The 13,275-nt window shown below is 38.4% G+C and overlaps 1 protein-coding gene across 13 annotated transcripts in view; it reads left to right on the top strand.

The window, feature by feature from the left end:
• Positions 1-13,275, top strand: part of DLGAP2 (DLG associated protein 2) — a 453,971-nt gene that overhangs the window by 290,803 nt on the left and 149,893 nt on the right. For 5 of the 13 annotated variants that reach the window (XM_064707626.1, XM_064707625.1, XM_064707628.1 and 2 more), the window contains exons 3-4: positions 9,135-9,167; positions 12,011-12,130. The exons of 5 other annotated variants lie outside the window; for them this stretch is intronic. Coding sequence is in view for 2 of the 8 variants with exons in the window: in XM_064707621.1 (XP_064563691.1) it covers positions 9,135-9,167 (33 nt within the window). In the remaining 6 variants the exon portion in view is untranslated. The remainder of the gene's footprint in view (positions 1-9,134; positions 9,168-12,010; positions 12,131-13,275) is intronic. 3 more of the 13 variants (XM_064707621.1, XM_064707633.1, XM_064707622.1) reach the window with 1 other exon arrangement.

Below are 13,275 nucleotides of genomic sequence, written 5' to 3'. Positions count from 1 at the left end.
TTATCTTGAAGTTCACTTTTCAGGAAATAGGGGTTTTTTTCTTTTTTTGTGTGTGATGATATGGAATCTCTGTTTGACTCCTCATTTGCCCAGAGTGTGCATTCAGAGTTTCGTCAGACTGTTTCACAAGTATCTTAGCATAACATATACCATTTGAATTTTATTTAACATATTTTTAATTTTTATCATTTTCTGGTCTTGAAAATTTGATAGCTTGATATTTCTGAGAGTCATGGTATCACCATATCATGATGTGTATTATGTCTTTACTTCTTGAGTGATGGAACACAAATTCTCCATGACAACGTCTGATAAATTGAGGTTTTAATATTGCATATGGAAAGATAATGAGATTGAATGTATAGATCAGATACAAGTAAACTCTCAAATTTCTACCATCTATTTGCTGGATGGAATATGGAAATTCTATGTAGACATAATGATTTTTAGATTTTGAGTAAGTATAAATAGCCTATGGCTGCTTGTGCTAGCCATCTCCTGAATTTGGGAGAAGTGTGTTTTTTTGCTGTGATATTTTTCAGAAAAATAGAAAAGAGTTAACCTTGCTGTTTGAGAACAGAAATCAGCTCTGGCCCGAAGTTAGTGCTTTAGGTTATTAGCTCAAAAACAGTACTGTGCTAACCACAGCTCCACAGATCCTAGGTATGGCCAGGCTATAGTTCTGGCTGGACTGGAATGAATTTACATGTGTCCTTTAAAAAAATGAGCTAGAAATACAACAATCTAGAAAGTTTTAGGTGTCACGCTGTCCCCATGTGTTTGAAGATGGGCTGATGGAGAAGAAGACTGCCGTGGATGAACCGAGAACCTTTCCTGGAACTCAGGAAAAACTGGAAAATTTATGACCTTTGGAAGAAGGAGCAGAAAACTCAGGAATACTATAAGGATGTCATGAATTTAAGAAGGGAGGAAATTAGAAGGGCTAAAGCCCAATTGAAAGTTAGTCTGACTACTGCTGTAAAAGGCAATAAAAATGTTTCTATGAATGCATCAGCAACAAAAAGGCAGTTAAAGAGAATCTCCATCCCTTATGGAATGCTGTAACAAAGAATGTGGAAAAGGTTGAGGTACTTCATGCCTTCTTTACCTCAGTCTTGAACAGTAAGACTATTTGTTCTCCAGGTTCCAAGCTTTGGAACTGGAATACAGATACAGAGCATGGAATGAAATCCCTATGATCCAAGCAGAGACAGTCGGTGACCTGCTACATAATTTACACACTCTCAGGGTTATGGGGCTGCATGAAATCCACCCAAGGGTTCTAAGGGAGCAGTTGGAAGTGCTCACCAAGCCACTCCATCAATTATCAACAGCCTTGGTGAAGCAGAAAGGTCTCAGGTGACTGGAAGGTAGCAAATGTGAGGCTAGGACAACCAGGGCCCAGCTAGCATAAGTTTATGAAAGGCCAGTCCTGCTTGACCGACTTGATCTCCTTCATGGATGTTGTCTACATGGACAAATAAAATGCCTTTGACACCATTCCCACAGAATTCTCTTGGAGAAAATGGAGCCTATGACTTGGATGGTGCCCTGTTCACTGGATAACAATGTCTGGATAGCCTAGAGAGTTGTGGTGAATGGAATTACATCCAGCTGGCAGCTGGTCCTGAGTGGTGATGCTCAGGGTTCAGTTTTGGGATCAGTCCTGTTTGGTGTCTTTACCAGTGACTTGTGCAAGGAGATCAAGAACACACACCCTCACAAAGCTTACAGATCACACCAAGCTGGGTGGGAGTGTTGGTCTGCTGGAGGGTAGGAAGGCTTTGCGGAGGGATGCACACAGGCTGGATGCATTGTCTGAAGCTCATTGTGTGAGATTCAACAAGACCAACTTCCAGGTCCCGCCCTTGGGTCACAACAACCCCTTGCAGTGCTACAGGCTGGGGGCAGAGCTGCTGGAAAGGTGCCCAGAGGAAAAGGAGCTGGGGATGCTGGTTGTCAACAGCTGAACATGAGCCGGCTGTGCCCAGGTGGCCAAGGCAGCCATGGCAACCCGGCCTGAACCAGCAAAAATGTAGCCAGCTGGATCAAGGTGATGTGCTCAGCACTGGTGTGGCCACACCTGGAGTCCTGTGGCCAGTTCTGGGCTCATCCCTAGAAGAAAAACATTGAGGGGCTGCAGAATGTCCAGAGAAGGGCAATGGAGCTGGTGAAGGGTCTGGAGCACAAGTCTGATGAGGATCAGCTGAGGGAGCTGGGGCTTTTACCCTGGGGAAACAGAGGCTCAGACAGAACTTTGTTATTCTCCACAAGGGCCTTAAAGGAGCTGGTAGTGAGGGGAAGCTGGTCTCATCTCCCAAGGGACAAGTGATAGGGCATGAGTAAGCAGGTTTATATTGGATATTAGGAAAACTTTTTTCACCAGAAGAGATGGTCAAGTATTTGGACATGCTGCCCAGGAAAGTGGTGGAATCACCATCCCTGGTGAAAGATATGTAGATCTTAGATGTGTGGCATTTAGGGACATGCTTTAGTGGTGCCCTTAGCAGTGCTGGATTAATGGTTGAACTTGATGGTATTCAGGTATTTTTCAACCTAAAAATGATTTTATGTTTTTAAGGTGTTAGTTCTTAAGTGTTCTGGCATATGCAATTTTAAAAGTCCTTTTGATCCTAAAAGGGATTGTACATATGCTAAGACTCTAAAGTGCATTAGGTAAAAGAGATGCTCTCACCTTTTCCATGGCTAAGCCAGATACACAAGTGAAAGTCACTGGGAAAGAATGAATGATATTTGTGTTGACCTTTCTGAAAAACCTTTTCATTGTATGCTTGTTTTACCTAAATTCACATATCTACATAACAGTGTGCCTGTAGATGATGCTGTGTGCCTTTTTGAGAGTCTTTGGATTATCACGTGTGGTGAGGATGGCATGCCTGTGGTAGTCCACTGGGAAATCCTGGCTCAAGGTGAGGCAGTAAAGCTGTGATGAATGCCACTGGATCCAAATTACAGTAAACCTCCCTCAGGTGATAGGTGTCCTCCATGACTGCTCTCAAAGAGCTGGGGAATAAAGCTGCCTCAGTCAAGTCTCTGCACACAAGCAGGGTGGGTGCTGTTGTCAGTACAGCATCCATCACTGCAGGAAACCAGGGCTGGGATTTCATCCATAATGTACTTTTAGTTTCCTGAGGAGAGTTACTTTGGAAAGCATTAATCTTCTGATCATGAGATGTCTGCATGCAGCTGTAGGTTCTACAATATATTTTAAGATGCTCTTTAAAATCCTGCATTGAATTTGGATAAACCAGTCCTGAGGCCATGATTATACTATGAAGCATGAAGCAGACCAATTGCTTGAGATCAGCAGCAGAAGAAAATGGATTAATGATGGCTTTCAAAATGTGAAGAAACTGTTTCTGAAGTTTTTATTTTTTGTTAGTGATTGTTCTTCAGTTTTTTGAAGTGAGACAGAGTAAAGTAATGAGGAAAACATGTTTTGGAAGAAAAGAAGCAAATCATGATCCAGTTTAGTTGGCCAGGGTCGGTGCTGCTGCCACATGTGGCCAGGCTGCAGGGTACATGTGATGAAGTGAAGGCCCCTCTGAGGGACTTCCTGGGCAACCACCTGGGACCCTCCACGTCCTGTTATGATCCTGTATGTGCAAAGACTTTAATGACCAGTAATTAATAATAAAGAAGTTTTCTTTTACAGAAACTAGACTTATTATTAAGGCTCCTCTAATCAATATTTTTTGTGATCTGTCTCCCTCAATTTAGTTGTCTCATCAGGAATAATTCACTTATTTTTCCTGCTCTGTCAACACTATAGCCATATGTGGCCCATAATCTCCCTGGGCAACCTGTGCCAGTGCTTAGTCACTCTCATGACTGAAAAAAAAAGATGTTTCCTGGTGTTCAGATAGATCTCTTTGTGTTTCAGTTTGTAGGCATTGTTCAAGTTCTTTCTGGAATAACATAAATCAGAAAGCAAAGTATGAAGTGGAAACTATCAACTAGTATAATTATAATATAATTTTTAAGAGAGGAGGAAAAATGATCAGTGAATTTTTGCACTAGAGGCTGACACGACTAAGTTTATTTTTGTCCAGGACTGATTCTTATCAGCCATCCTAGACATCTGAGGCCATCAAATTTGCCAGTTGTAAACCAGCAATTTTTGCATGTCTAAATCACTCCCATTTTATTCTCAGATCCACACCCATATATGTAGATTATTTTCCTGACAGATTCTGGTGGTGAGATTCATCTCCAATTGCCAACACCACAGGTGATGTAGATATGTAGCCGTCTAAGCTCACACTGTAGTCATTAGAGATCTTGTCAGTGGAAAGAGTTGTTCTAACTATTCCTCTGTGCAAGTTTAATTTCTACTTTTCAATGCAATTAATTGACTCAATTTCAACTACTTCTTCATTGGAGCTAATAGAAGCTCAGACACATAGCACAAAACACCTCTACTGAAGAAAAGTAAGTTTGAATCTTACTCCTAATGATATCACAAGAAAAAATGCAGTTAAATGAAACCCTGGTTAGCAGCATAAATGTAATCTACCTGTCTCAATATGATGTAATTTTTTATCAAAAAATTAATACTATCAAATGGAGTCAGAGCAATAAATAGATTTTTGAGTGTCATATTGATAATTCTTTATAACTAACTGTTCAGCTGGGTTTTTTAAATTATCTCCAAAAATAAAAATTAATTCCAAATACCAGCACAAGTGAGCAGTAGTTTGTAAGATTGTGACTGATGACTGCATTGTTATTAATTCTTGAGTGCAACCTCTATGCTCTTTTTTTTTTTTCTTTTTTTTTTTTTTCTGATCAGGGAAATTCTTACAAGAAAGGTTTACATTTCCATTAAAATTGTAATTGTGCTGTTTATAGGATTGGTGACCAATGAATGCAAATAACCTATTAATGAAAATAAGAGAGACTCTGAAAACAGATTTATTGCAGTAGGTTAGGATCATAGTGGCAGATAATAAATAGAGTCAACCCAAGTTGAGGCAACAGAACTGTGCAAGAGTTGCTTCTACTGGAAAAGCTTTTTTCCAGTGAATAATTTACATCATTTCTGGAGCTGAAGGAAACCCTTCCCCCTCTAGAGGCTAATGCAAAGAGTTGTTCACCTACTTCTTTAGCCTCTGGATTTAGGTTTGGGTGGTACCAAATTAACCCTCAAATCTTGGTGCAGCCAAACTCACAATGTCAATCCAATCCTGAGTTACGTGCCAATAGTTTTCACTGACCTGATTGTCAAAACTACAGCTGTAATTTCTTGTGAATGCAAATAATCTTTCATCTTCAGCCACTGCAGGTCTATGTTCACTATGCTCTTCATTCTCCTCTTTGCAACCACCCCTTTTGTATTCCAAGTATTACGAGTGGCTGGACTTCACTTAACTCATGTTGTTTAAAGACTTGAGCTTTGTAGAATTCATGGCACAGGTGTCGTGCATATCTACAAGGGTTCCTGGGCTTAGTTTAGGGGTTTATAATAAAATAAGATTGAGTCTAGCTGGAGATTTAGCAAAGCTACACTTATTTCTTTCCAACAATTGCTGTTAAAAGTCTTAGAAGCAGAGCGAAATCTTGTATTTTCAAGAGAGCATGATTTAGCGTTCATTAGCTTCTTCTAACCTTTCTAAGCAGGTGCCATCTCCCAGAGAGAGTTTGGTATTACATCATCTTGCTGCCAATGCCATGGGGAACCTTTAATGTTAAATGACTTAAATGTGCTCTGCACCTCAAATGTGTTTTCCTGTGCAGTGTAAGAGTCATCCCTTTCACTCATGGTGTGCTGGCATTGTGCAGTGCTTTGATACCTGGCTGTAAGCACAGCACGAGGAGCTGAGGAGAGGGGAAGCCCAAAGCTGAGCAGCGCATTGTGCAGTGAACACTGTTTGTACCACAGGGAGAATGGGCCTTGGAGGCAAGATACAGAGAGGGCTACAGCTTTGCTAATCAACTCTAGGAGGAAATAATTAGTTTATTGGCGTGGAAATCTTGTACCATCTCCAACGTCTGTTTTGCACTGAGCTAATAAAATGTGGTGTGCCAGAGATACTGCTTGCTAAAAAGTGCACACTCATTCCCCATTAAAAAAAACATCCATTGCATTACAACTAAAGTCAGCTTTATTGTCAAATCACCAGTTTTATTAGCTAAATAAATTACTTATAGTATGAATTAGGTCTGGATTTCATGAGTGTAATTCCTTGATAACTGCTAATATTGACATGTTAGCTATATTGCCTTAAAAAGGGGGTAAAAGTGTGTGTCACTTTTGTGTATTCCACTTTCATCTCAGATTCCTGCTGCTTAGGAAGCCTTGTGTATGAAAATGAAAGTGAGTAGCAACAATCTGGGCAATTCAGTAAATAAATGGAATGGAGGAAAATTGGATTCCACCTGTTCAGGCTTACTTAATTGAAAATCAGTCAAGGAAACTGAAAAATGCTCTTAACAATAACAGGAAATGATGATTTTTTTCTGCTGCCCTTGGAGTCCCTAGAAGAGTACAGGAAATCTTATTGCAGAGACTAAATATTCCAGTTGCTTCAGCAAAGATTTCATTCCTTTATAACTGCAGTAATTTCATGTATTGAACTCTGGCAGGGAAACATTGCACATGGTATTTATCTTTATATGGGAAACTTTACCTTGCCTGCCTATGCAGTGTCAGCTGAAATCATTCTTTGTGAAATGTAATGATGGAATTGGGGCATGTGGATCATGATTTGTGGGTTCCATATACCATAAAATCTTCTGGTTCCAGCTAGCAAAGTAGGTCTGGTTTTCTTTAACAGTTCACACAGGACACGTGCTTGGGTGACAAACTACCTTGTTTTCAGTTAGTGTAGACTGAATTGTGAGAAAATAAACACATCCACAATTTATATCAGCTTAACACAAAGGATTACACATAAGTGTTGTTTTATGCTGGGACAAGAGCCTAATTAATTTGCATTAACTTATCTGTATTTCTTTCACAGTAGCATTTTTTATTGTGATTTCTGCTGCAAGTTACAATATGTACATGAACTTTTCAAATAGAAGTCCTGCTTTTCTGGTTTGGTTGCAGTTTTTCTATTTTAATTTGAGGGGTTTTTTTTAGTTTGTTTGGTTGGTTTTTTGTTTCTTTTTATTTTTTCAAATCCCAGTGTCTGAGTAGATATTTTTTCACTGCTAGAGGAAGAAGAGAAATTTTTCCTCTTCTGTTTTTTTCTTGGATCATGAGGTTTTTCATCAGGATACTTTATTAATGATATAGAACAGATGTTTTCAAACACTTTATTGCTGTGCCAGGATGTGCCACAGGATGTGCACAGTGACAGCACTTTGGGCAATTCAAGTATTAGATTTCTTTTTGGTGATTCTAATTTGCAAGGTAGCTGCATGCTGTCTCTGTGCTTCCAGGAAGCAGTCACTGCCTGGCTAGATGCTCCATTTATGCATAATCTGGTTTTGGTGTGGATTTTATGGACTCCTAGGGGGTAACAACATTGTTCTGTCTCTCAGACTCTGAAAGAAAAAATCCTGAGGATGCTTTTTTTTTTTTTTTTTTGTCTATGGCTTATGATAAAGCTTGAGACACCATGTACTGGAATTGTTAGTTAATTCCTTGTGTTCAGCAATTTGGATTTCAGAAAGCAATCTCTCTAGCGCATTTATCACATTTTAGGTTGGTTTTCTCCTGTGTTCACTTACAAAACTAAGCATGTTCACAGTCCTCAGAAAATGTCTCAGGTAAACTGTTAAAAGTTATTAGAGCCAGGCATAATTTCCCTTCTGTCTAAAGAGTTCCTTCTGCAGTTCCAGGAGTTAATTGGTAAATGATTTCCTAACGACTTTTAGAATTAGTTACTGCATTACAAAAAGTTCAGAATTTCTGAAACCTGAACCATTAACTTAGAATCTTGTATCTGTTGACTGTTGCCATAAGAAAACTTTTGTTTTTAAAGAAGTAGTTTATAAACAGTACTAAAAGATTTTTTCCAGGCACTGCTAGTAAATGCAATCAATTCCTAAAAATGGCAAGAAAGCTCATTTATGAACACATAGTGGGGTGGATTGGTCAGCCACAGCCTGTCTGTTGTGTATTTCCAAGAGAGTGTTGCCATTGCACCCCTGTGTGATCCCACTCGGCACACAATGGGGGAAGGTGAGTATGAAGCTCTCACATGTCTTGGTGAGCCAACTGGGACCAGGGACTGCTCCTAGCAACAGGACTTGTTCTCCACGTGGGTTCCCATCAGTGACACGATGTGACAGAGCACTTCCTAAGAAGGCTTTCTTTGCCATGTGGGTCTGAGAACTAGTCTTTCACTTTGGCAGTGCAAGAGCAAATCCCAGCTGGTGTTGACTGTACTTTGTCAGCCTCCACTACCCTCCTGGCTGTAGTGTAACTCCTCAAAGGTACCAAATAAATCTTTGTTGAGAGCATGGAATTTCCAGAGGTGCCAAGCCCTTCAAAGATGGAATCCTGAGTTCTGGTCTCAGCGCACATTTAGAAGGGCCCATTCTGATGCCTCCAGTATCACTGATGTGCCTTCCTGCTGTCTTTTAAGATGGGAGTCACCAGAAAAGCCCTCATTTATACTTTTTCCAGCTCTTTTCTCTTTTTTAAAAAGACAGATTGGAAAAAAAAAAAAGGAAAAGAAAAGAAAGTGTGGACAGTAGAATAGAAAAAATTAGGTCTCTATTTTGTTGTGATCAAAAAAGAAAATCTTTTTAAAAGAGTACAGTCTAAAAAGCATTCTGCACTTTCCTAATTTGTTCTCATGTACAAAGGTAGAATGAAAGTTTATACTCAAGATATGTGTTTCTGAAATCAGAGGTTCATTTGAAAAATACTGTAAAATTCATATATAATTGTGGTATGTCTGTCTTAAACAGTAAAATAAATTAATTTCTCATAGTGTTCAAAGCTTTAATCTTTAGATAATATTTTACATCTTTACAAAACTATGAAGAAAACCTTCATAATGTAATATTAAGTTTTCTGGTTTTGCTTTTCTATATATATGATTAAAATTTTATATTGATGATAATGTGATATTTGGTGCCAGGTTTGCTTTTGATTTTTTGTGCTTTTTAATATTAAATCAGTGTTAAAGATTATTTTTTCACTGTTTTAATTTCAGATTTGGATTCTCTAACAGGGCATGCATTTCCAGGTAAAGTGGACAGCTAGATTAGATTGTTGTTTGTTTTATACTCAGTTTGAGTTTTCTTGGAGGGTGGGGGGAAAGGGGTGTTGTAAAATTTATTTGGTGTGCATCTGACAGTATTTTGTTACATGTCAAACTGTACTATTAGTTGGAGTTTTTAGATTTCAGATAAATGAAGGAAAGGTAACAACTACATGCACTAGTATAAAGAATAGAATTGAAAACTTGCATTAAATGTTAACTATTATATCATTAATGTAAACAATCCAAGGGGAGGGAAGAATTATTCCAAAACAAGTTCTAATGAAAAGATTTAGTTATTCAAACTTGCATGTGATTCTGTAAGGCAGGCAAAAAAAACCCCACTAGTCAGTATTTAAGGGAAGCAAAGATTCAGGAAATACAAGACTTAGTTTCTAGTTTTATTACTTGAAGTATGTAGGAAAGAGGTTTTGAATGGTAAGAATGTTTTCACTAGAGAATCGAGAAAGAATGAGAACACAATTACATTAATCCTATGGATTCTACTGTACACGCACATTGTTTTCTGCTGTGTGGAACTTAAATTTAAAAGTAGTACATTCAGTTATAACTGTACTTCACAATTCAAATATTTTGGGTTGGGAATGTTTTAGCAGAAATACAAGAGCAGAGAATTTGATGCTAAGTAATCATGTGAACCCCTGTGTTTCTTGTGCAGAGATTTTGGCACAGAAGGAATATAAATGAGCACTGTCTGAAAGTAAATCTCTGCTGCAAATATGTGGACTCTTTCTCTACTCCAAATTTTCTTGAATAATCCTTCAGTTGAACAGGCTGTGAAAACTGAGGCAATATTTGTATAACAAAGAGATTTAGTCAAAATTTGGGATGATACTTATCATTAGAATGATATTACTATTCCTTATGTCATTGGCTTCCAAAGTGTCTAGTGCATAGTATAATATTCCTCTTTCAGTTTCTCCTCAAAGATAATTCTTGAAAAAATATGGGACTGTAGATTCATTTGAGGTTTTCCAAGCATTCCTGCACTGTAGACATTAGGTATGCTGTAAGATATAGATCAAAAAAAGACCAAGTGAACAAAAAAGTTTAGAAGTTCATTATAATGAAATTTGTGTGCACTATGGAGCAGATCTGAGTACAGATTGTGTTAGTGTTATTTGTACTTAAATACAGCAGCACAACAAGTGTGGTCTGTTTGAGAAGTCAGAAGACTGTAAATGCAGATTGTCATTTTCATCCCAGATGAGAAAACTCTTATTCTGAGTATTTTGTTTTGGTTTGAGTAAGGATACCCATGGAATAATATACTGCTTAATTAGGGCCATCTTGTAAATTTGATCCTTATAGGTGCTATCAAATATATGCATGTGTCACCAAAATAGACATTGAGATACACTCATCCTGCTTGTCTTTTAAAAGGTTGAGTCTGTTTTTGTTTTTGCATGAATATTTTATGTCACTAGATGTTGCTGTCATGGTGTGTCCCATTCTTACTTTGTAGTATGACAACATAATCATGATGTGCAATATTGACAACAGACCCTTATACTGATACATATGCTTCAGAATTATGGCAAAGATAAATCATCCTTATTCTGCATGATAAATGTCCTGAATTGCACAACAGGTGATTCACATGCCTGCATTACATTCCAGGTGTAGCCGTGTACAAATCCATCAAATGTCCCCTTATGTAGCACAGACAGAAATACCTTGGAATCGAACACAGTGTCAAAGGGATGTAGGAGGATAGTATAGGCAGGCAATAAGCATAAAAGCCTGGTGTGGACTTCACTTAAATAGATATTCATTAGGAGACTCACAATATGAACTTGCTACTGTGCAGCTCACAGAAATCACTGGAAGATCCATCTCTCATTTTATGCTTTATTTGACAGAGTTAAGACATACTCTTTTCACATAAAAGGGCAAAAGTAGCAGAATGTTCTTTCTTGCCTTCAGCTTTACATATACTGAATAATCAAGTCATTATAGTATTCTGCTAAAATAGTGCAGAATGTATAGTTACAGGTGTAGTTAAATTAAAAACCAAAGGGGATGCTTATGTATGTATGCTGGAAAACACAGAACAGTAAATCCTGATACCTATGTATTAACATGATTAGTTAGTCCAAAGTATGTTAACTCTCAGCAAATAGGAGAGATCAAGGTATTACTTATGCATCTTTAATAGCAATTAGCTAATTAACTGAGATATGTGTGTTAACAGGTGATTTGTATCTCACACTGTGCAAACACGAACCAAACTCATTTGAGATTTCTGTTTATCTCACTTTGGCAAAAACCACAACCTTTGAGCTATTCCAGCAGGATTCATTAACAAGACCTCTAAGGGTATGGTGATCCAATAGTTTTTCACTTGACCCTTGGCCAGTGCTCTGCAGGAGCAGAGCATGAAATGACTCCTTTTCTTAAGTCATGTAAGCAGTGTCAGTGAAATGCTGAGTGGATGCTACTGCCAGACCCTTAGCAGGGCAGACAGACCAAACCTGCCTCTGCCTGACCTAATCACACAGGTTCCAGGGCAGGAGGGGTTTGCATCCATCAAAGATGACTTTAAATTCATCTAAGTTCCCATTTGGATACGACTGCTTTGTAAATTTCAGGATAAGAGGAAGTACTTTCCCTATCGCCACTGGCCCCATTGTGTTTTCTGTAGATTTCTGCCATCTCTGCTACTTCAGAGACAGATCAGAATAAACAACACTAAAGTATCTGTCTGGTTTTTATGTGAAGGGGAAAGAAAATCTTTATAACCCTTGCAGTTGATCAGCTGAAACCCTAAAGTACGAGATTTGATTATAGTCATTGTCTTAATGCAGAGCTGCAAGTGTTATGGGCATGTTGAGAACTTCCAGAAGCTGGATTAAAGCATCTCTTTTACAATGATATCTAATCTCGTCCTAAAGCTCCAAGCAATGGCGAGTCCACCAGCTCCCCTGGTAAGCCATTCCAATATTTAATTACCCTTAGTGCTAGGAAATGTTGTGGAAAAGGTTGGATTTGTCTAATTTCAGGTGCCAGTCTTCCTTTTGCTATGCCTTTGACAGCAACACTGAAAATTGCCCTTTTTTCAAGTATATTTTCTGAACAAGTGTCTATGACAAATTGCAGTGACCTGTTGAAAGGTCTCTGTGCAGAGAAGCTGTGTCACCTGGCCTGATGAGCTTATTGCCTTGATCTGCAAACCTGGCCTCTTTCATAGACTTTCACAATTTTATCAACCCTATGACTACTAAAAAATTTTATACAGTAGTCAAGACACCTTTCAACTTTTGTTCTGGTAAATTTGAATTATTATAGTCTTTAAGGCTCACACTGTAAGACTGGTTTTCTGACAGCTGTCCTAGGAAACCCTGATTTTCAAAAACTATTAGAATATATTCATGTAGAAATTTGTAAATGCTGTATATAAAAGTAAATTATTTTTTTATTTGTACATAATACTTCCTTCTTAATTCTCCCTTTTTAAGGATTTAGCTACAGATCAGGTTACAGTGATTGTCTGTGTCAAGCAAACCAAGTGGTAATCCTAAAAGGTAACTGGCATTTGAGTTGAGGAATGAGCATTTTTCCCCTAGTCTGATGTGGTTAGCATGAGATTTGAGGTGGAAGGGAATGTTCTTATGGCAGCATATGTAACCTAGCAGTTTCAATCTGGTGAAATCTGGGTGGGCACTGAGTTTTGGGTGATCATTAGTCCAAAGAAGGAGAATTAGCCAGGATGTCTCTAAGGAGTGGGATAAAAAAAGGGATGAGACTTTAAAGCCCCATTTAAATGCATTCCTCAGACGGCATCCCTCTAACTAATATCTTGTATTAGCTCAATTAGAAGATTAAGAATGTACCTTTAACACAGTGGAGCTCCATGGTGGAGAGAGTTAATAGCAGCTGTCTGCTTTGATTTCCACGGGCTGTGAAGCATGCCTATGAATTCCTGTTCTGGATCATATAAAAATTAGTTAGGTGCCACCTGAGCTAGGAATCTACAGAAGGTAATTCAAATGCATCTTCTGCATCTCTGCTGATTTTTCTTTTAATTTGGCTTTAGCATGTAGTATTTGCCCTTTTCCCTGCTACCACCCCA

The sequence above is a fragment of the Zonotrichia leucophrys genome, chromosome 3 (genome assembly GCF_028769735.1).
Source record: "Zonotrichia leucophrys gambelii isolate GWCS_2022_RI chromosome 3, RI_Zleu_2.0, whole genome shotgun sequence".
Lineage (NCBI taxonomy): Eukaryota > Metazoa > Chordata > Aves > Passeriformes > Passerellidae > Zonotrichia > Zonotrichia leucophrys.
This window is presented reverse-complemented; position numbering and strand designations above follow the sequence as displayed.